General features: G+C 41.4%; 1 protein-coding gene across 1 annotated transcript in view; it reads right to left on the reverse strand.

Annotated features, from left to right (window-relative positions):
* Positions 1-24404, reverse strand: part of HAS2 (hyaluronan synthase 2) — a 33110-nt gene extending 8706 nt beyond the window's left edge. Inside the window, exons 1-2 of the mRNA XM_081497065.1 lie at positions 23870-24404; positions 9803-10429 (exon numbers count right to left, since the gene is read on the reverse strand). Coding sequence (XP_081353191.1) covers positions 9803-10429 — 627 coding nt within the window. The 5' untranslated portion in view covers positions 23870-24404. The remainder of the gene's footprint in view (positions 1-9802; positions 10430-23869) is intronic.
* Between the last annotated feature and the right edge of the window lie 567 nt (positions 24405-24971).

Genomic DNA, 24971 nt, shown 5'->3' on the forward strand with positions numbered 1-24971 from the left:
ACTGACCAGTTATATTTACTTACATTAGCTTTGTAGCCTTAAACGCTTTACCTTACCTTTCTAAGTAAGGTCTAAGTCTCCATTTCTAAGTCTCCATTTCTCAGTTGAAAAATATGGATAAGTCAGTCCACCTCGTAATTTGTTGTAATGGAGAATAAATTAGATACTGTATGTATATAGCACTTAATAAGGGCTAGCTCATAGTAAATGCTCAATAAAAAGAAGTGATAAATTGGGACTTTTCTGGGGTTCTAGTGGTTAAGAATCTTCCTTGCAATGCTGGGGACATACGTTTGATCTCTGGTCGGGGAACTGAGGTCCCAGGGCCACCAACAAAAGTCCTGCATGCTGTAGCTAAGATCTAATGCAGCCAAACAAACATATATTTTTTTTAAAAAAATGGAGTGATAGATGAAAACCAGAGGCAAAAATGAAGAACCCTAGTCCAATGAAGGAAAGAGTCCTTCTTATCATTACTGTAAATAAACCAAAACTCACTCAGAGAGCAGAAACTAATGCCTAATCCAACATCTAACAAATTCAAGTTAAACAAGTTGGATTATTGAGCAGGAACATGAAAGTCCTTAGATTGGGCTGTCTGCTAGGGAAAAAGATTAGAGAGCAGTTTATGGCAGACTGTGAGTGACGAAAACAAAATCATAAAATCTAATAATTTTAGGACTTAAAAGATCTTTTGAAAATAATCTATGAAACTAATCCAGGAAAAAAATAAATGCCCTCAGAAAAGAAACTTTCTTTTGGGAGGGGATGGGGGATGGGTAGGATTATTCTTTCTTATGGTAATTTGGTTTACAGTAAAAGATCTCAATATAGCCAATAGGAAGCCTCTAAGAAGCAAGGCGCCGGCTCCACGCAGAAGCATGGCAGAGAGGAGCTAGGCCCAGAGTAGCTAGGCCGGGCCGGGGGCCGGCGGCGGCGGCGGCGGCGGCAGCGGCGGCGGCGGCGGCGGCGGCGGCGGCGGCGGCGGCGGCGGCGAGAGGAGTTACCCCAGGCCTAAGGAGCAGTGGCTGGATGGGCACAGGAGGGTCAAGAGGAGTTACTCCACATTCAAGGTCAGGAGAGACCGTCGTGAGTAGATACCCCTTGTCCAAGGTAGGGAGCAGCGGCTGCACTTTGCTGGAGAAGCTGTGAGGAAATACCCCACATCCAAGGTAAGAGAAACCCAAGTAAGACGGTAGGTGTTGCGAGAGGGCATCAGAGGGCAGACACACTGAAACTAAAATTACAGAAAACTAGCTAATCTGATCACACGGACCACAGCCTTGTCTATCTCAATGAAACTAAGCCATGCCGTGTGGGGCCACCCAAAAAGGATGGGTCATGGTGGAGAGGTCTGACAGAATGTGGTCCACTGGAGAAGGGCATGGCAAACCACTTCAGTATTCTTGCCTTGAGAACCCCATGAACAGTATGAAAAGGCAAAAAGATAGGACACTGAAAGATGAACTCCCCAGGTCGGTAGGTACCCAGCATGCTACTGGAGATCAGTGGAGAAATAACTCCAGAAAGAATGATGGGATGGAGCCAAAGCAAAAACGATACCCAGCTGTGGATGTGACTGGTGATAGAAGCAAAGTCCAATGCTGTAAAGAGCAATATTGCATAGGAACCTGGAATGTTAGGTCCATGAATCAAGGCAAATTGGAAGTGGTCAAACAGGAGATGGCAAGAGTGAACGTCGACATTCTAGGAATCAGCAAACTAAGATGGACTGGAATGGGTGAATTTAACTCAGATGACCATTATATCTACTACTGTGGGCAAGAATCCCTTAGAAGAAATGGAGTAGCCATCATGGTCAACAAAAGAGTCTGAAAGGCAGTACTTGGATGCAATCTCAAAAACGACAGAATGATCTCTGTTCGTTTCCAAGGCAAACCATTCAATATCACAGGAATCCAAGTCTATGACCCAACCAGTAATGCCGAAGAAGCTGACGTTGAATGGTTCTATGAAGACCTACAAGACCTTCTAGAACTAACACCCAAAAAAGATGTCCTTTTCATTATAGGGGACTGGAATGCAAAAGTAGGAAGTCAAGAAACACCTGGCATAACAGGCAAATTTGGCCTTGGAGTACAGAATGAAGCAGGGCAAAGGCTAATAGAGTTTTGCCAAGAGAACGCACTGGTCATAGCAAACACCCTATTCCAACAACACAAGAGAAGACTCTACACGTGGACATCACCAGATGGTCAACACCAAAATCAGATTGATTATATTCTTTGCAGCCAAAGATGGAGAAGCTCTATACAGTCAGCAAAAACAAGACTGGGAGCAGACTGTGACTCAGATCATGAAATGCTTATTGCCAAATTCAGACTTAAATTGAAGAAAGTAGGGAAAACCGCTAGTCCATTCAGGTATGACCTAGATCAAATCCCTTATGAGTATACAGTAGAAGTGACAAATAGATTTAAGGGACTAGATTTGATAGACAGAGTATCTGATGAATTATGGACAGAGGTTCGTGACACTGTGCAGGAGACAGGGATCAAGACAATCCCCATGGAAAAGAAATGCAAAAAAGCAAAATGGCTGTCTGAGGAGGCCTTACAGATAGCTGGGAAGAGAAGAGAAGTAAAAAGCAAAGGAGAAAAGGAAAGATATTCCCATTTGAATGCAGAGTTCCAAAGAATAGCAAGGAGAGATAAGAAAGCCTTCCTCAGTGATCAATGCAAAGAAATAGAGGAAAGCAACAGAATGGGAAAGACTAGAGATCTCTTCAAGAAAATCAGAGATACCAAAGTAACATTTCATGCAAAGATAGGCTCGATAAAGGACAGAAATGGTATGGACCTAACAGAAGCAGAAGATATTAAGAAGAGGTGGCAAGAATACACAGAAGAACTGTACAAAAAAGATCTTCACAACCCAGATAATCACGATTGTATGATCACTCACCTAGAGCCAGACATCCTGGAATGTGAAGTCAAGTGGGCCTTAGAAAGCATCACTACGAACAAAGCTAGTGGAGGTGATGGAATTTCAGTTGAGCTATTTCAAATCCTGATAGATGATGCTGTGAAAGTGCTGCACTCAATATGCCAGCCAATTTGGAAAACTCAGCAGTGGCCACAGGACTGGAAAAGGTCAGTTTTCTTTCCAATCCCAAAGAAAGGCAATGCCAAAGAATGCTCAAACTGCTGCACAACTGCACTCATCTCACATGCTAGTAAAGTAATGCTCAAAATTCTCCAAGCCAGGCTTCAGCAATACGTGAACCATGAACTTCCAGATGTTCAAGCTGGTTTTAGAAAAGGCAGAGGAACCAGAGATCAAATTGCCAATATCCGCTGGATCATCGAAAAAGCAAGAGAGTTCCAGAAAAACATCTATTTCTGCTTTATTGACTATGCCAAAGCCTTTGACTGTGTGGATCACAAGAAACCGTGAAAAATTCTGAAAGAGATGGGAATACCAGACCATCTGACCTGTCTCTTGAGAAACCTGCATGCAGATCAGGAAGCAACAGTTAGAACTGGACATGGAACAACAGACTGGTTCCAAATAGGAAAAGGAGTACGTCAAGGCTGTATATTTTCACCCTGCTTTTTTAACTTATATGCAGAGTACATCATGAGAAACGCTGGGCTGGAAGAAACACAAGCTGGAATCAAGATTGCTGGGAGAAATATCAGTAACCTCACATATGCAGATGACACCACCCTTATGGCAGAAAGCAAAGAAGAACTAAAGAGCCTCTTGATGAAAGTGAAAGAGGAGAGTGAAAAAGTTGGCTTAAAGTTCAACGTTCAGAAAACTAAGATCATGGCATCCGGTCCCATCACTTCATGGGAAATAGATGGGGAAACAGTGGAAACAGTTTCAGACTTTATTTTGGGGGGCTCCAAAATCACTGCAGATGGTGACTGCAGCCATGAAATTAAAAGACGCTTACTCCTTGGAAGGAAGGCTATGGCCAACCTAGATAGCATATTTAAAAGCAGAGACATTACTTTGCCAACAAAGTCCGTCTAGTCAAGGCTATGGTTTTTCCAGTGGTCATGTACGGATGTGAGAGTTGGACAGTGAAGAAAGCTGAGCACCAAAGAATTCATGCTTTTGAACTGTGGTGTTGGAGAAGACTCTTGAGAGTCCCTTGAACTGCAAGGAGATCCAATCAATCCATCCTAAAGGAGATCAATCCTGGGTGTTCATTGGAAGGACTGATGTTGAAGCTGAAACTCCAATACTTTGGCCACCTCATGCGAAGAGTTGACTCATTGGAAAAGACCCAAATGCTGGTTAGGATTGGGGGCCGGAGAAGGGGACGACAGAGATGGTTGGATGGCATCACTGGCTCGATGGACATCGGTTTGGGTAGACTCCCGAGTTGGTGATGGACAGAGAGGCCTGGCATGCTGCAATTCATGGAGTCGCAAAGAGTCAGACACAACTGAGCGACTGAACTGAACTGAACTAAATCATAGACACCTGAACAACTTGGTTGTTATTTGTTGCTCTTTGGTAGAATATGTTACCCAAAGTGTTATAAAATATTTGCCTTCAGGCACCCTAGAATATTTATTTAAGGTGAAAAAGGAGTCGTTTGGTTATTCTCTTTTCTTTTTTCAGGAAAGTTTATATATGAGTGAAAGTTACAGATGGTACAAAAGCAAAGGTGACAAGCTAGCTGGAAAATGAGAAACCAAATGTTGTCACCTCTAAGACTTAAGCCAGGAAACACCCTTTATTACAAGTGGTTGGAATTCCCATTCTAAAGAAGGGAATCAGGAAATTTCATAACGGTGGCCTTAAGTAAGAGTCTACATTCAAGAACCTGACTTTGGGGAAAAGCGTAGATTAAAAATGAAAAGAAAAGTCTAATGATATACTCTTGCAAAGCATAGGTAGGTTGCTAGGAAGAAATTAAGACAGCCCTAAACTGGAGTCTTGAGCTGGAAGTGATCTCAGAAATCATCTGTTGTACCAGTTGAGGCCCATAGCAAGTAATCAGTTAAATCAAGAATTCAGATTTCCCCATTCTTATGTCAATGTGCTCTTAATTTCATCCTCTAAAATGAAGAACATAAAGTCACATTAACATTCTCAACAAGGCCCAACAGAAATTTTCAGAAAATAGGAACCAATCAAATGTTATACTCCGTCAATTCTCATTATCCATGGTAGTAATACACTACAAAGTTTCCATGAACAATGAATTAGCATACATCAGAAAATTGCTTCCAGCAGAAGTACAGAAGAGTTAGGTTCCTCAAAGTCTCTGGTCACAACAGTTTTGCCTAGTGATCAATACCTAACCTTGTTTTATTTGTGTTCATTTGGGCCACCTTAGTTAATATATATTGTTGATTCATTCACATTGAACTCATGTCCAACAGCACTGTAACTCAGTTTGCGATCTTAGTTTCCCGACCAGAGACTGAACTTGTGCACTTGGTAGTGAAAATGAGGAGTCCTAACCACTGGACAGCCAGGAAATCCCGGCTAATAGCCTTTGTTCAGAACGTTAGACAGCACTTCACTTCAGGACCATTTTAAATAGCTACATCACCAACAAAAAGCACAAAAATATGAAAAGCATGTTATTAAATAGACTAAAGAACTTGTTTACAGTATAAAAGTTGAAACACAAAGGCTAAGCATAATCTTGTTTGACCTCAGCTGGAAACATTTACATCAGGTGACTCACTTTTTTTGCCACTTTGAGCATGTCTGTAAACAATCACAAAAGCACTGCAACTATTGATCTTGGGGTAATAAATACATTTTTATTCATTAGGCTAATTTGCAAACACAGAATCCATGAACATTTAGGGTCAACTCGACTATCAGGAATGATTTAATCTTCCTTTTCTCCTTCTCAAAAGAATATTGGATAGCAAGGGTACTGCCAGATTAAATTAATAATAAAATTGCTTCCTATAATCTTCCCTTTGGGAAAATGCTCATACTTATTGTATATTTTTAACCTGGGAAATTTTTAATAGAGGCATCAGATGATACTGTTTGTTTTTTTTTCCTTTCCTTTGTCACATAGACTGGTAGCCACTTATGTGGTAATATCCATGTTCGGTGAAAAGAGATATGATTATCAAATCTAGATGTCAAAAGATACTTTAAAAGTCTTCTGATATTTTTCAGGAAATACAAAAGGCAAGTGTGATATAATCTCAAAATTATTTTTAAAATAAGGAAAAATAGAAAAGTATATGCTGAAAAGTATTAAATTTGATAATCTATACATGGGTCATGTATTTGCTTCAGATGATTTTTCTTTTTCATTGAAGTATAGCTTATTTACAATGTTTCACGTATACCAAAGTGATTCAGTTATAAATCTATACCTATGTATTCTTTCCAGGTTCTTGTCTATTATAGATTATTATAACATGTTGAATATAGTTTCCTATGCTATACAGTACATCTGTATTATCTCTTTTATATATAGTAGTATGTTATCTGTTCATCCTTAATTCCTAATTTCTCTCTCCCATCTCTGTTGCAGATGACTTTAGTTTTGCTCTTTGCAACTTTCTACATCTTTGAAAGTTTTTCCAGAAAATGCATTGATTGAAAATTAAGAAAATCTTCCTTATTCTCCTTTTTTCTCATTCCCTATATATTATTTTCTCTCTTTGTTATTTTTCTTCTGCTACTTTTCTATCTTCTCATCTCTGGAAGCAGCCACTAGCATCACAGATGAATTTCCTACCACGCTGGGCTTGTCTTAGACTAAAGCTTCCCTAAATATTCCATGTTGGCACTTATTATTTGAGTGGCTACAAGGCTGAAAAAGTAATTACTCTAGAAGGCCAGAGATAGAGGGGAGAGATATAAAGAGGTGATAACTAATAAAGCCTTGTTCTGAAAGAGACCAGAGGGAGCCAATCCAGAAAGCTCAGAAGTGTAGGTAGAAAGGTTAACCTTGAGATAGGGGGTGAGGCTGGGGACCCTTGAAACTATAAGCAGAAGACAGTCAGGTCTTGACAGCCTCCAGAGCCCATGCTTTTGCTGTTCTCTTTTGTAGGAGGCAAAATCATCTGTTTGTAGTTAAGCAGGGAGGAGTTTGGGTAAGGCCCTGGGAGAGTGACAAAGACATGAAATAACAGACACGAGAGGAATAAGCAAGACATCTACTCAAGATCAAGTGAAAAGAGTGCTGATGAGTGCCGAGGGTCCAGCTGCAACTGGAAGCCAATCATTTTGGCCATCTCTCTGCACACTTAAGCAGTGTTCTCCAGCCAGGTTAGCAAGTAAGAGCAGATGGTCAATTTCTTCCCCTAGTCCCCATTCTCTCTTGTGTATTAGCACCTGAACGTTGTTTCCTTCCATCCCTAACCAACTTGAACCCCACATCCAAGTACTTGAATGCTCAGGAGCCAAAAACCTTGACCCCCTCCCACCTTGGTCTTCCTGGGGCTTCTGCTCTGCAATTCTTGGACCCTGGGTCAGTCAGAAGAAAGGATGAGAATACTATATTAGAGTGAATTTCACACAATTTCTGTTTTTACAGGGCACAAATGGTTAAAATAGCAAGGAATCTGATGAAGCATGGCAGGATAGAGTTTACTGGTTTCAGAATGCCAAAAGATTTTTTTACCCTTCTTTGAGTGCTCTGAATGGACTATAAGGCTCAAGAGGATTCGGGGTCCAGTTAACAGGTGTTGCTAGGGTCAGTCTATCTGGACACATCATGCTGAAGGAAGGAAAGTTCTCAAGCCTGATTAGGGCACCAGCAAAAACTCTACTCTAACATTTTATATTTTTTGTATTATTTTTTCCTGGACAGGCCCAAGTCAAGTTGCCAAGGATACAAACAAAATTCCAAACAAAATGATGGAAGAAGGGGCTTTGGGAGAAGCAGGTTAAAAAGAGAAGAAGAAGAACTACACAATGACGTGTTGATTAGAAAGGACAAACGTAAATTGTTTTAACTAGAATTAAAGGCAAAACATCAAAACAGATGTCTTCTCATTTTAGGGCCAGAGCTTCATTCTTCAAATCTTCTGTAAGGTCCCTAGCCATCCTTTACTGTAAAAGTTTTATCTTATTCTCTCATCTGGTCATGTATGTAAAATGTCCTGAGTTAACTCATCAGCCTTGTTTTGAAAGTCTTAGAAAATAGGAGACACTTAGGGGTTGAAATCAACTCCCTAGAAGGGAGATTTACACAGATGGTATAAACTGAAGAAATGTTTCTAATTATTCAACTATTAGTAAAATTAACAACTGACATGTCAATTAGCAATTTAAATGTACTATAATTTGCGTAAGGACTGCTGCTGCAGCTAACTCGCTTCAGTCGTGTCCGACTCTGTGCGATCCCAGAGACGGCCAGCCCACCAGGCTCCCCCACCCCTGGGATTCTCCAGGCAAGAACACTGGAGTGGGTGGCCATTTCCTTCTCCAAAGCATGAAAGTGAAAAGTGAAAGCGAAGTCGCTCAGTTATGTCCGACTCCTAATGACCCCATGGACTGCAGCCTACCAGGCTCCTCCGTCCATGGGATTTTCCAGGCAAGAATACTGGAGTGGGGTGCCATTGCCTTCTCCGGCATAAGGACTACATGATCATATAAAAAATAATACTCTATTAACAGTAAATGCTTTAATAATATGAACAATGCCATTATCAGCAACTTTTGCTTAGCTCCTTTGGATTCATAATTTGAAATAATTATCTGAAATCCCTTGAGAGATTGGTATCTTCTAACCAGGTAACTGAGATTTGGGAAGTGGTCCTGTACAAGGTCAACCAGTTACTAATAACTGCAACTAGAATCTCAGTCAGTTGAATTGAGTCCAGTGCTCATTCCCGACCCATTACTCAGAGATCCAGTGGGCATTACTCTGTGTAGATAAATTGCCCTAAAATATACGATGGATCTTCCAAAAACAAGGGTTTCATGTTTAAGAAAAGAGGAAGAGTGTCGAACATATATTTGAAGTCAAGAGAATTTCTCTCTTCTCAGTATCATCGTGAACAAAGTCTAACTTAAATATCTGCAGAAAATTACAACTAGAAAACTCACAGGAGCCCTACTAATGTTCTAAAGAAGCAAGCTTCAGTAAGAACTAGAAGAGAAAAAACCCTCGAGTTAGCAGTTGGGAAATTAATGAAGAGACACAGCCTGTCTAATTTTCATGCAACACCATCACAAATGCTTTCAAAGGTCAAGCTGCAAGGAGTGAGGTAATGCTGTTTGGGGAGTGAAATAAACATGACTTAGATTTTGTTCTGAGAAGGTTGGGTTTGTTTTTTTTTTGGTCTTGTTTTTGTTTTCCTTTTCCCTTTTTCTTTTCTTTTCCTTGGTGTCTTACTTTTGAATTTCTATACTTTCCAATTAAAATTTTCATTGCCCCCATTTTGCCTAGCTTCTGTGAAAAATATTTTATAGCCTTCCTTTGGTCCTGGAGATTTTCTCCAGCTCCTTCTGCTGGGGCAGACACTATTTTCTTACATTGCTGGAGAGTTTAAGAGTGTGGAAAATGACGTTGGAATTGATTTGGCAGAACCAAGGGGGGAGAGAAGGTAAGGGAGGGGAAGAGAAGGAAGGGTCTCCTGTTCAAAATAATCTTCACTTCCAACCAATCACATTGCACGAAGTAAGCATTTTCATAGATAGTTTTAACCGTTTTACAAGATTTTTTTTTCTCTCTTTCAGAATGTGCTTTCAACAGTCACGCTGTTTTCAGATGAACTGAAGGAAGTACTGTGTCCAAAAGGGACAAGGACAGGCTATAGCATATGACTGGAGCGATACAAAAGATGCTTTATTTAAATGTATGTTTGTCCTGGCAGATGTGGAGACCTACCTGTACATAATCCACACTTCGCCCCAGTGCTCTGAAGGCCGTGTACATGACTTCTCTTTTTCCACCCCATTTTTGCATGATGCAAATACTCTTGTTGGACAAGACCAACTGGGTGACGTGCTGGGAGCTCTCTTTGTGTGACTCGTCCGTCTCACCAGGACCCTTCACATGGTAATTGTTCTTCCAGATATAAGTGGCTGACTTGTCCCTGCCCATGACTTCACTGAAGATGTCCATCATGTAAAGGTCATCTTCCGAGTTTCCATCTATGACCATGACAACTTTAATTCCAGGGTAGGTTAGCCTTTTCACAGATTGCAAACATTTCCGCAAATAGTCTGGATCTTCTTGATATGCAGCAATGCAAAGAGCAACAGTTTTGTTCAACTTAATGGGGGTTTCTAGAGATTTTTTCATTTTCCGGTGCTCCAAAAAGGCAAACAGGCTTTGGATGATGAGGTGTGATGCTAAAAAGGCACCATACAGTCCAAAAGAGAAATAATAATTATCTGTTTGGATAAATTGGTAGCCAACGATATAAGCAGCTGTGATTCCAAGGAGGAGAGAGACTCCAAAAAGTGTGGTTCCAATTATTCTCAGGATACATAGAAATCTCTCACAATGCATCTGTAAAATAACCACATAATACACTTGGTTAACCACTTTTGCCCCACATTTCTTTGCATACAGGGTACCACAGGGAGCACACTGGTTCCAAGTGTTCTAACCCTGAGTTTCTCACTTAACTAGTTCAGTGACTTTCTGCATCTCATTGGCAAAAGAGAGATAAGAATGTCCTTTTGGGGACTTCCCTTGTGGTCCAGTGGCTAAGGCTCTGCATTCCCAATGTAAGGCACCCAGGTTCGATCCCTGGTCGGGACCTGATCCCACATAGCACAACTAAAACACGATACAGCCAAATAAATGATCTGAAAAAAAAAGTGTTTAAGAAGGAAAAAAAAAGAATGTCCTTTTGGCACACCTCAGAGGACTCTTTCAAACATCATATGAGATGGTAGTGCATTGTACCATTGAAAAATATAATGTATGAAACAAATATACGGATGCATCATTTTTAGTACATTAGATCATTTATCTAAGGATGTACTCTGTGTGTGTGGTCATAGCTAAGCATAATACCTAAATTTTTTTAGTGATCAATGCACTCTTGCACCATCATATTCCTTCACTCATAATACTGACCAGTGAAATTTCAAAATTCATAGGCCTTGCTCAATTTCTTACGTTTCATTTTATCTCAGCTCTGATGCAAATCCCTCAGCTCACATCTTTCCCATGCAGCTAACTGAGGCTGACCATAAAAATACGTGGATTCTATCGTTCTAGCTCTTCCATCAATTAGCTGCGTGACTTTGAGCCAGTCACTTTTTCTCTCTGGGCTTCAGTCTTGAAAAATCTGTTAGGGACTTCCCTGCTGGTCCACTGGCTGAGACTCTGTGCTCCCAATGCAGCGGGGAAGGGTTTGATCCCTGGTGAGGGAACTAGATGCGGCAACTAAGATCAAAGATCCCACACTCCACAACTAAGACCCAGCACAGCCAAATAAATAAATACACATAAAGAATAAAATTTTAAAAAATTTAAATTTGTAAAATAAGGGCATTTAGACTGGATTATTTCCTAAGTCTCTGTTGCCATTAAAACTTCCTTATGCATGGATATCCTACACAGACATTTATCAAAGCTCCTAAAATTCCAAATTATAGTCCTTTGTTTATATGACTGTCTCCTTCATCCATCATCCACACCAGCCAGTTAGAACCTGGTAATCAGGAACTTTACTGGAACACAGCAAGGACACAATAAATGTTTGCAGAAGTAAATTATATAATTAAAGAAGAAATAGCATCATGCTTAATTCAACAGGTAAATTTTCTATTGTCTGAAGAATTTTAACAACTTAGACTTTAAAACACATTTCAGTTCTTAATAATATCCAGTTTTGTACTCCTCCCCAGTTTATGAATCTTCTGAAATATTTTGAATGTGAGTACAAGAGGATCATATATTTTGTACTCCTCAAAGCATCTCCAATTATGACCACAGACAAGGTGCTTGGTCTTGTTTCCGGGATCATATTCCTATAAATGCCATAGACAATTCTCTGGACACCTGCTGAGTGTCCAACAATTAAATCAATGTTGGCATCATATTCCTGACAGTATCGGATTCCACAGGTTCCATCCTATAAGACTGGCCCCTCACAGACCCACACTCAGATGTCAGTTGCAAGCCCAAGTTGTTACCTGTAATTATGATAAACTGGTTAAAACTCAGAGGATCATGAACTCCCCTCCTGAGTTCAATTAATCTGCTAGAAGGACTCACAGAATCAGGAAACCTGTTTACACATCGAATTACTGGTTTAATATAAAAAAGATGTAACTTAGGAATACGCAGATGGAAGAGATGCACAGGGCAAGGTATGGGGAAAGTTCCATGCATCACTCTCCCCAAATTGCCACATGTCCATTAATCGCTGAACCCTCTTCTTTGGGGTTTTTATGGAGAATTCATTACATAGAATGATTAATTATATCATTGACCATTGTCAATTAAACTCCATCTGTAGCTTGTCTCCCCTCCCCACTTATCTGGGCAAGAAAATGGAAGTTATCCCAAAAGTCACCTCATGAACCTAACAAAAGACATCTCTAAATCTGTAGGAAATGCCAAGCATTTTAAGGGCCTTATGCCAAAGCCCAAGTCTATATTTATTAGAATTAATCACAGTATCATAGGTTTCCCTCTGAAGTCTTTTTTTTTTTTCCTCCCCTTCCAAGAATGAACTCTAATGAGGGACATAATTTGTATGACCTTCAATCATTTACACCAACTTCAGGGGTTTTGTCATATTTGCATATAATTAATATTTAACCTTTCCCTTTAGTTCAGCTAGTTTTTGAAAAGTGAAGTAAATTTATTTCAAAAGTACCTTGGGTTAAGTAATTATCTCTGCAAAATCTCTTCCTGGATATATTATTTATATTTTCCTATTCCACATTAAGACTTAAAATTGAGTGCTGACATAAAATCTGTTAACATCTTGGTTGTTACTAGCTGTGTGGCCATCACATCACTCAACTCTAAGTGACACCATTTACATTCTAGGCCTTGTGGTCATCACTGAGGTGGTCCTGAGTGCATTATGCTTTAGGGTAACTTACTGTGACTGCTCACCAACTGTACTACCACTCCTTCTGAGAAATCTGCTTGACGTGGCCATGGCATTCCAGTCTTTGGAATTTTGAAATGTGCCGTTTCCAGTAGGGCTTTTAAGGGATAGAGTGGGCGTGCTGCAATATCTCTTTTTCCCTACACAATCTTGACATACACATGAACAGGTCCTTGGAGATTGCAAAGCCCAAAGATAGAAGGAGCCTGGCCCTTGAACTGCCACATGGAAGGAAATCAGTTACTAATGCCATCGATCGGGAATACCTGCCTTGGACTCACATTAATAAGAAATCATTTCTGAGTTTATGTTTGTGTGCCTGTTATGAATCTTGGCTTTAGTTTCTCTAGCTCATTACAATTCAAGCAATGCAAAGCAGGCTGGAGACCAGGGTTTGAATTTGTAGACATTATTTTCCTTTGCTAAATGGAGATGATGATACTTGTCAAGGACCCTTCACAGGGCAACAACCAGGAACAAAATCAAAGTGTTCAGAAATACAATACAGTTTAAAATATCAGCTAACATGGAAGCTAGAAATAAAACAAAAAACCAAATGTGCATTCCACTTCTAGCACTTATATAGGACACCATAGTATGTAACATGTGAGCCTGATAAAGGTAATCATGACACAGATGGAAAAGTTCAAGCTGCTGGACAATGGTGAAATGCTGAGTTTTCAGTGAAAGGCAAGAGAGCACAGCATCCTTTGTTAATTAAAACCACTGGCCGGATGCTGAAAACTCCCAAAGTGTACATTAACCAATGCCGAAGGTGCTGGGAGCACCAGACTAGGAACTTGTCTTTTCCAAGACATGAGTCATTCTCACAAGAGTGAAAAATTTCAAGGGGACGAAAACACTCTGCCTGGGAGAAGCTTAGAAGTGTGTTCTGCTTGTGTTTCAAATCACCACAGCCAGCAAAAGAACTGCCTGCCATTCTTTTCCATTATTCACATTTTCCTTGCTTTTATCAGCACATGTAGACACAGAGCATGTTCACATAGCATCTGCTGGCCGCTGCTGAAGTGGGAACACCCTCTTACATCATAGGAGTCCACAGAATGTCCTTCTGCAGCCTAGGAAAAGTTGCTAGTAAACTGCAGCAGTAGAATCTATTTCTGGGAAGTCTGGGTTGCTGCCTAGTGTGACACAAGCAGCATCTCAGTGCAGCCCAAAGGGTTAAAAGGCATACTTAGAGCCAGCTGTACTGAGGGAATAGATTGATCTCAGGAACTGACACACAGGATGTGTTTCTTTATAATTTCAGAGATATGGGCACCATATGTGTGAGACTTTCTGAGACAATCCCCAATTCAAACACTCTGTTTCATAAGCAAACCCTCCTTGCCAGACACATAGTTTATTGCTAAATTGGAAAATATGGTTAGCTTCATCCTAGATCACTTGCTGATAGAAAGACTTAGAAATCTGCCTTCCCAAAATATTGAAAATATAAAACTTGGTTTTGCCCATTATTAGACTTTATTTATTAATTTTTAAGTTGCTGCACAGAGTTCTAGGCCAAACCAAATGTTAAAAAAAAGTTTGGTGCACCATAATGTATACTCCAAGTCAACAGATTATATGTGTGTGTGTGTATATATACATAATGTGTATCTGTGTGTTAGTTATCTGTCACTCAGTCATGTCTGACTCTTTTGTGACCCCATGGACTGTAGCTCACCAGGTTTCTCTATCCATAGAATTCTCCAGACAATCCTGGAATGGGTTGCATTTCCATCTCCAGGTGATCTTCCTGACCCAAGGATCAAACCCCGGTCTCCTGCATTGCAGATGGATTCTTTACCATCTGAGCATAATATATAATTATATATATATAATTATCTTCACTAAGGTCCCCCAAGGACATAAAATATTGTTGGACTTAACAGTTGGTATTCAGAAAATATTTGAATGATAGATGTAACTTTATTCATAATATCATTAGCATCATTGTGATGTCAATGATTTCTAAGCTCCAGGCATAGAGTCAGGTTTTGTTTTCTTGAATAGGGATCAGTCCTACGTAATTTTAACAGTAAATATAAAATACTGTTAATCTCATGTTACAAATCACATATACATATGATGAGGCAGCCAAGACTGAATATTTAAGTAACTTGCCCCAAATCACAAAACTTGCCCCAATTCACATGGTGGCATAAATGCCAGGTGATTAGACTAATTTCAGTAAATATTGGCTGAATAGATTTGAACTTTCATGAAAAATTAGGTGGCATTCTTTTGTTTCTGGTTAATAAGCGTGTTGTGTAAGGAAAGATTAAAAAAGAACTTGAAAACTTTTTTCCTGCTGTTATAGAAAAATGAGTATTGATACGCACTCAGGAACAGATACAACAGCCAATTCCCAGAGATTTCTAGGCTCATGTATTTTCCTACATGGCTACAACCAAAGGAACCTGGAAAGATGTGGTGCCAAAGGGAATTGGCTGGTGGTTCTATTTAGGCAACAGCAGTGCTGTTCTTAATGCTAACAGTCAAAATCCTGTTTTACTCTAAGAAAGGCAAAGACAGAAGAAGGCCCTAGGCTCTGTCAGTCTGCACTGATTACTTGAGTCTAAATGGATTTTTCGTTTGTTTAAAATGTATTCATTGAATACCTACTTTGTGCTAAACCTGTTTTTTGGATACAGGAATACACAGTTGATTGAGACACACAAGTACATACAGCTATGGGTGCATGCGAAGTCACTTTAGTCGTATCTGACTATTTGCGACCTCATGGACTGTAGCCCACCAGGCTCCTCTGTCCATGGGAATCTCCAGGCAAGAATACTGGGGTAGGTTGCCATTTCCTCCTCCAAGGGATCTTCCCATCCCAGGGATAGAACCTGAGTCTCCTGCGGCTCCTGCATTGCAGGTAGATTCTTTACCACTGAGCCACCAGGAAAGTCCATCTTTAGTCATAGTGTGTACTTACTGCTACTTAGAAAATCAAGAGGAGACAGTGCCATAGGTTCTACCTGTAGAGCATATATAAGCCTTGCTGTTTGCCCATAGACCCCAAGTGGGACTCTATAGGCCACTGGGCAGCACTGGGCACCATTCCTTCCCTTTGACTTTCCCCTATTAACCAGAGAGCAAAAGGTGGATGAGAGAGAATAACAACTGCTCTCATTGCCCTGGTAGAGTGGTGAGAACAAAGTTCCCACAGCCTTCATTACGGGGGCTTCCATTTTGGATCAGGGAGAAGCTAAAGTGAATTCTGATGAGTCGAGTCAGCATCGGGGAAAGGCTGTGGACATTAGGTCAAGTGACACCTCTTCTGAGAGGTCCTAGCTTACCGCTCCTTCTAAAGTAATTCCCCCAGTAAATCAACTCTACTCCAACAAAAAAATTTAAAAAGGAAAAGATAAAAGGAAATATTAAAAATAAATGAAAATAAAGTAATTCCTCCTCCCTGATATCTCTTCACTGCCTGTCACTATCTCCCTTGACCCTGCATGACTTTCTATTTTTTTAATTAATGTTTATTGGAGTATAGTTGCTTTATGATGCTGCATTGGCTTCTACTGTACAGCAAAGTGAGTCAGCTATGCATATACATATATCCCCTCTTTGTTGGATTTCCTTCCCATTTAGGTCACCACAGAGCACTGAGTGAAGTTTCCTGCGCTATACAGTAGGTTCTCATTACTTACCTATTTTATATATAGTATCAATAGTGCACATATGTCAATCCCAATCTCCCAATTCATCCCACCTAACCCCTGCTCCCGACCCTGCTTAATTTTCTATGTTACGCTAAGAACACTCCTTGACTACAGGAACTTGTGTATCTCAATCAACTGTCTATGCCTGTGCTATACAACAGAGTGGTCGTGGTTGTGCTAAGTCATGGCTGACTCTTTGAAACCCCATGGACCGTAGCCCACCAAGTTCCCCTGTCCATGAGATTTCCCAGGCAGGAATACTGGAATGAGTTGTCATTTCCTTCTCCAGGGGATCTTCCTGACCCAGGGATTGAACCCAAGTCTCAAGGCACCTTCATTGGTAAGCAGCATCTTTAACCACTGCACCACCTGTACTGAGTGTGCTGGTCGCTCAGTCTTGTCTGACTCATTGCAACCCGATGAACTGTAGCCTGCCAGGGAGTCCATGGGATTCTCCAGGCAAGAATACCGGAGTGGGTTGCCATTCGCTTCTCCAGGGGATCTTCCCAACCCACAGATTGAACACAGGGCTCCTGAATTACAGGCTGATTCTTTACTGTCTGAACTACTAGGAAAGCTCTTAGAAGCCCATAAAACAGGGTATGCACTCAATAAATACATTTTAAATAAGTGAATACTCGTTTAGACTCAAGTAGTCCATGTTGCCTGACAGATCACAGGGCCTTACTCTGTCTGTGCTGCAGAGGCAGTGAATATGCTGAGCCCTCAAGGTATCCTTCATCCAGCAGATTTTTCTCTCTTTTAAAACCAGTTCTACAATTTCTTACCCAGCTATTTAAAGGTAATGGTTGGGGGGGCGGGGGAAGGGGTATCCAACCAGCTCTAGAAGACCTTTGGCTAAAAAAGTTAGAAAAGGTAAATGATCCCCAACAGCATTTCCTGAAGTTTTAAGTGGCAGTCTAAGCAAGCAGATGAGTTTGAGGGTCAAGCTTGGGGTATAAGAGATAATGAGGTCATCTTTTTTCCATTTAAACTCTTAAGTAGTTTTCCACTTAACCTCTATTGTAAGTAGTCTTACAATATTTATTTTCCGTTAATCTACACACTGCTTTGTGTCTTGGTGCTGGTGATTGTGAATGAGTGTATGTGTATGCGTGTGTTTGAGTGTGCACATCCATATATATTGGCCTCTGGAACCATACTGAGTTGGAATAGACTCCCAACTGTCTTTCAGTGGTTTCTTTCAAAAGTGGGTAACCTTGAACAAATTATGTAATACTTGTCGTCTTCACTTTCTTCATCTATGCTAAGTCGCTTCGGTTTGTCTCACTCTTTGCAGCCTATGGACTATAGCCTGCCAGTTCCTCTGTGCATTGGAATTTCCAGGTAAGAATATTGGAGTGGGTTGCCATTTGCTTCTCCAGGGCATCTTCCCAACACAGGGATTGAATCCACGTCTTACATCTCCTGCACTGGCAGGTGAGTTCTTTACCACCAGCTCCAGCTGGGAAACCCTTCTTCATCTTTAAAATGGAACTAATCATAGTGACTTCACCTAATTATGAGATTAAAAGATGGATCTCATTTCAATACCTGAAAGGAAACTATCAATAGTTACAACTTAGTGATGTCAGCTCTCCATGGGTTACTACCCTACTAGTAACCACCTACTCAGCCTGACTCTCCACCCCTTTAAGTTGTTGTTTATTAGTTAACAATAATTTTGACATAGTGGAAAGGATAGCAGGACAGGGAAGAAATGGATTCAAGTCCAAACTCCCTCTGCCTCATATTAGCTGTTCAACAAACCACTTGAGGGTTCTATGAATGAGCCAGGTGTCCTTGGACAACTGATACCTCTAAACTTAAAAATGTTTAGTGGTATAGATAATTTTATTCGTTTTAATGATTTTAACCCCACAGCTACCCACAGTTGAGTGTCTAGAAGAAGGACGGATGTAGGTTGCATTGTAGGTAGTCTCCTCAACATAGTCACCTGAACAAGGATGAATATAAAGTGTAAATCCCTTTTGGTCTCTACTTTCTGAGCCTCATTTCCTCATCTGCAAAATGGGAATGATAACTTTTTGCAGGATTACTGGTAAGGAATACATATATTTATTATAGAGTCAATGGAATATTAATGGCATTAGTATCTCAACATAAAGGAACATAACTCAAGTTATAAAGTGACTTGCACTTTCTATTTCTACAAGGTATTGAGTTGTTGCTTAGGATCTCAATACAAAGGGTTAAAAGACACATTTAGAACCAGCTTTACTGAGGGAAATAGACTGACCTCAGGGACTGACACACAGGATGCATCACTATAGTCCAAAATCTAATAAAGAAAGACCTTTCTAAATAAAGAAAGGTCAATGTCCCTTCACTTACAGCTGATATTTAAACACACAGAAGCATAAAGGACAAGAGGAGATATTTTTTTAAATATGGTTAGTGAATGCATGACTCAAGGTCACATCTAATAGCAGAAATGGTTTTAGAACATAGGTTTTCCTTACTCTTAAACTAATGTGTGGGAGGAGGAAGAAATAGATCAAGTCATATGTAGAATGATTAGAGTTAGAAATACTAACTTAGGTAGGTGACACTAGCAAGGCATCTGAAAATGTATTTCTTTGTAAAAAGACATATTCTGCTTTTGGCTATTTGCCTGCAAATGGTGGATTAGAAAGGATGGTCAACAAAAGGCTAAAAAGCAGTGGTTCCCAAATACTGATGTATATCCAATTCCCAGGGAATCTGTAAAAATTACAGAAGTGTGGCTCCTGCAACATTCATGAGTTAATTGGTATGGGGTGCTACAAGGGTGTCAGGAGTTTCTAAATCTCCTTAAGTAACACTAATTGCAACAAAGTTTGGTAATCATTAGGTTAAAGTCTAAGAAAACTTTCATGACTTCATTTGGACAGATACACATCGCTCAGGTGTATTGCCCCTACTACTGTCCTCAGCTAGAAATCCTAAGAGAAGTACCTAAATGACGCTTCCCAGGAGTCTTCACGTTAGAGCACATGACCCACTCCTTCCTTCTCCCCTTCTCACCTCCTCTTCCTCTCTGGTTTTGAAGTTGACCTTTGTCTTTCCAGTACCACTGCACTTCTTCTAGAAGAGACCCTGGAGCTTATTCTGCAGGGGTTCAGCAAAACACCTTTCAAAGACCTTGTCATCTGAGCTGTCTCTGGATCCAGAACTTTAGATTTCAGATTTCTCTTCTTTTGTACCGTGTTGATCAACGGCTTCCTAAGATGCCCATTCTCCCAATTGTCTATTTGTTCCCGAGCTTCACCATCCTAAGCTTCATCCTAAAGTTCACTGCGGCAAAGGGGGGAAATTACAGAAAGACCTGACATGAAATCCTCACTCCGTATGTGGCTATATATACCAGTGTCAAATCCTTACATGAAATCTTTACTGATCTCTCTTGATCAGATGTGATTTCTCCTCAGTTTGAACCCTCATAAAATATTACTAGTCCAACTGTAGCATAGTCCAGCTCAAAGGTGTTATATTCGAGAAATCTTGGATTAAATTCCATTCGTTCTCTTTAGTAACACTGTGATTTTGAGTGGGTTGCTTTACTTTTCTGAGACAAAGTTTTTTTTCCATAGAGTTTTCTTGTTGGGGGCATGGCAGAGCACTAGATACAATTCATATCAAGTATCTACCTCAATGTCTGATACATAGTAAACAGGTAATAAATAGTAGCTATTATTTTACTTCTTTATGGGCCAGACTGTATTTTGCCTTATACTATGGTTATTTAAAAACTTCTTTGATTATGCTTTTCCTATGATGCATTCCATTTAGATGTGTACTACATCTTGTTCATTTTTAAAATAAATTGCAGTATAGTTGTATTCTTTTAAGAGACATTCATATTTAAATATTTTACATTTAAATTGAAGAAAAATTTAAGAGTGTGAAGTTATATTTATTTTGACTCAATGACATTTTTCTAGGTTGTGAACACGGAGTATATTATGAACTCCACATAGATAACATTCAAAATATTATTGAATTTAAGATATATGCAGTGGGATAATACTTAGTCTATGCAGACTGCTGCTACAGAGGAAAGGATTAAAACCAAGTTGGGGTGATGAAAATGATTTTTCTGCAGGGAGCTGTCCCCCTATTCAGTGTCATACAAGCTGCCACAGGTTCTGTCCTTACAGCCTGTTAGTGGAACACAGCCTGGATGACTATGGGTAAAAACAGAACCTGTAAAAGGACAGTGGGGCTTATGCTCTATTCTCCAATTAACTTATAGCTCCCACATTATATAAAAGCCAAGAAGTTAATAATATGCTACTTGTTCTTAGATTAAAACTACAACTGTGTGATAAAACTTTGCTGAACAGTTTCTCCCAGTGATCCATAAATAAGGCCTTTCCTCATAGAAAATAAATGAATCAGTGGAAGGTATGAATTTAACAATTCAAGAAATATTTCTTAAAACAATCTCAGTTGGTAAGGAATCCATGTGTGAAAAAAATTTATGAAATTCAATATTGTGGGACTATTCTACAGACATTACAATAATGATTAGTTTTGATATGACTTACTTTCTAGTAAGTCTGTTACCCATTTGTTGCACAATTCTTGTTTTCCAAGAAGGTAGGTGACTAAACACCATCTTTGTTTGGAGGAGAGTGGCATTCAGATTTGGTACTAGTCATTGATTTAAGACGCTGAATTCTTCTTATAGTTGCCATAGCTTTCTCTGAAAACAAAGGATCCAGTTCTAGGCACAGTACAAGTAACTCCGGTAATGTACATTTGTCACACTTCTACAAGAAGTTTTTCTATTCACCCAGCTCAGGTATTATACAGATAAAAAGAAAAGAAGAGAAATTATACCTTCATTATAATGTTAGACTCCAGAAATGTCTTAGAATTTTGAATCATTAGTCCCATATTGCTTAATTCATTCAGACATAATATATATACTAAAATTTGTACTTTAAAGAGTCAAACTATTGAAAATTTAAAAGAATAGCCAAAATATTTGGAAAACCTCCGCTGGAATATAGTAAGCATTTTAAAAACAGTATTTCAGTTGTCAGAATAATCTTATTTAGCCTTTGGAAAAATGCAGTGAAAACCAGTTTAATGAATGATTCAACCTGTGCATATTGGAATGAAAGGAAAAAGTTTAGAATTTAGGAGTTCTTTTCAAACCTATTCTGTAACATTTTCAATTGTATCTACAAATAGTTTGATGGGCATAACTATTTGTTCTACCCAATTCTACACAAATATACATTTTAACTTTAACGTTTCATCATTGGCATGTTTGAATGTGTGCTGACCCTCAAAATATTTTGTTAAAATGACCTTTATAAAAAATCATAATCTTTCTTAAACTTTCAAAGGTACATTATCATATGTCTTCACTGAAAAGAGAAATCTGCCGGAGAGAACCTTGAAATCTACAATGGGCACTGTTCTTATCTGTCGCCTCCCTTTCCTAGCAAAGCTCAACAACCAACTTCCTTGGCTTTCCTCTCAAAAAAAAAAGGAAGAGTTGAAAGTCTATATATACTCAGGCCGCCAGTTGGGAAAGCCCTCGGTGGCCAATCAGAGCTTCCCGCTCTATTGCGTCACACCTCCCCCCTGGGTGTGACGTCAAAGGCAATCCCAGGCCAGCCACGTGGGCTGGAGAAGTGTAGTCCTTCTGGGCAGCTGTTCGGGAGAAACCAGGCAGCAGTGGTCCCCAAGGGTGAGGAACCCGGCTGGGAGGAGCCGGCAGAGCTCCTACACCCACCTCCTGGGAGCAGGGCTGCAGCAGCTCGCTAGGGCCAGAGGCGCGCGGGGTTGGTGACTCCCAAGTACTTCGCGCGGCCAGTTTGGGGGATGGAGGGAGTGGCCGCGGGAAGCTGGCACCTAAGCCTGTGTAATAGGACCCGGGTCTTGTAAACCCTCCTCTCCAGGCACCGCCTCTCAGCTCCCAGCCCCTCTTTCCAGACTTAATTATCCCTTCAGAGCCATTTCCCCTCGGCTGCGTATCCTGGGCCAGAGGAACAGCCTCTCGCCTCCCAGTCCTCGCCCTCACACAGACCCTCCTTTCAGACCCGCCCTCCTGTTCACAGGGACCCATTTTGTAGCCCTCGCTCACGCTGGGCGGGAACCAGCTTGACGAATTCCGCCCAAGGTGTTGATTATCCATCCCAACCTAGCCTCTGGCTCGCCTCCCATCTTCAACCCCGGCTCCCAGTGGCCCCCCACGTCCCCACCCAGGGCTGGGCGCTGGGGACGGCACCCCCAAAACCCCCACCCGACTGTGCCCCGCGCTGCAGCTGCGGAAAGAGGCGCCAGCGTGCCCGATGCCACGTCGGAATTGGCTCCCGGGACGGTGCAGCTGCCTGCGAGCCGCACGCGGTCCCCATGCACGCCCTGCCTCCGGGGGCTCGGCGGCCGACCGAAGGGATGCGCGCTCTCCTCCCGCTCGGGTCTCTCAGTGCCACTGCTTGGGTCGGGGACCCCTGGCAGTAGTGAGGCTTCCGGAGCCGGGCTGAGCCTCACATAGACCCACTTTGACACTTAAATGGGGTTTAGAGAGTGCAAAGAGGTGGGGGGGGAGAAAGGGGAGTGGCCGAGCGAGGCCGGTAGCCGCGCGGAGGTAGCGAAGGACCCTCCCTCCCTGGGGCCAGAGCTGGGACCCGCGATCGCTTTAACCCTTTGCATTCCAAGAAACAGGCTTCCTTCCCACTTAGAAGGAAAACGCGCTAGGCTGTTCAGGGCTTTCCTGCCCACACAGAGTGTGTGGGGAAAAAAAAGAAGAGAAGTGATGAGAATGGAAGGGAGAAGGGGGCGGCGGCGGGGAATGCATTTTCTTTACACAGTGGAGATGCTTGTTTCCTAGCTCCGGAGCCCCCTCGGCAGCTCCGGAAGATGTGGAATGGAAAAGTACATCCCGGGAAGTGCAGCTTTTCCCAGGCAAAGAGGTTACCTGTGTTCCCATAAAGGCAGCAGATTTCTGGCGAGCGCCACAGAGATGGGACAAGACCCGGGATAGGTTGCTAAGCCTGCCAGGGATCCGAAATATCCCCTGATTTGCAGCCTGTTGGAAATGTTCAGACCTCAAACTTTTCTGTCGAACACTGACTTAAAATTGGGTTTAACTCTTTAACGTGGGGTAATGTCTTCCCCCTCCCCGGCCTATTCGAGGACCCTCACAGTTCATCGAATCGCGCCAGTGTAACGTACCTTGTTCAGCTCTTGGTCATAAAGTTGTCCTCAGCCTGTCTGTGTGGTCCTGAAGGGTCGGTGGCGGGCAGTTTCCAAAATTGAGGTAATAGGAGATCAGATGAATTTGAGACGACCGGCCAAGAAAAATAAAAAATTTAAAAACAACATTTAAAAAGGATGGGGGAGTCTCAAATGTTTAGGTCTCCCCCACTTAAAATAAAATCACTAGTATTTTTTAATATTTCCGTTGCACTTCAATCTTCTAATTCTTAAAAGAAAATGTTATCTGTGCTTTGAAAATAAATTAACTTTATTTTATTTTATGCTCTAGTTCCTTTCCCCTAATATCGGAAAGTCTCTGCTCTCTTTTTGTATTAAAGAGAAAAAAAAAAAAAAAGCCTGGTGAAAACTCAGCAGAACCCAGGAAGCGTAGAATCAGGAGAATGTCTTTGGCTGGGGCTGGTTCAAGTCCCTGGTTCAATGGGCTGCTGGAAGCCAGGACTGGGTAATTCTTTCCAGACGTCTTGACTTCTCCTTCCTCGCGGTTGTTGCCTTTCTGCCTCCTCCAACTTAAGGGGGTCTTAACAAGTGAGCTGGTGGGTGTTTTAATAGGGCGGAGGAGGGAATAGGGGTGAGGGGAGTGGAGAAGGGAGGTGCGGACTGGGAAACCGGAGGGGAGGGAACTGGGAGCGCGGGCGGGCGGGCGGGAGGCGGGGAGGGGGAGAGGGCGAGAGAAATTGGCCATTCAAAGCTCTCTCTGAGCTCGAGGCCGGTTCTAAACTCCAATGAATTCAATTAACTTGATTGCAAACGTGTGCAGAGCAATGCTGTGCACACAGGCGTCCCACCACCTGAGTCCCTCCTTTCCTCCAGCGGAGGAGCCGGGAGGCCAGGCTGCGTAGACATCCCTGACTCTTCTGGCTTACAGGGATTCCCACATCGCGATGCACTCACTGCCAGTTCTGTTTAAGTAATTTGCTTTAAGACCAAATGGTGCCCTTAGGCTAAGTAACGGCCCTGGGAAGGGAGAGCTGGGGGGGGGGGGGGGGGAGTTGTACACCTGGAGCCTCCGAAAGCCGGCTGAAACTCTTTAAAAAAATCAGTGACTGGTCTCCCACTG

This window comes from Giraffa tippelskirchi, chromosome 6 (assembly GCF_054371585.1).
Source record: "Giraffa tippelskirchi isolate mGirTip1 chromosome 6, T2T-mGirTip1v1.2.pri, whole genome shotgun sequence".
Taxonomy (NCBI): Eukaryota; Metazoa; Chordata; class Mammalia; order Artiodactyla; family Giraffidae; genus Giraffa; species Giraffa tippelskirchi.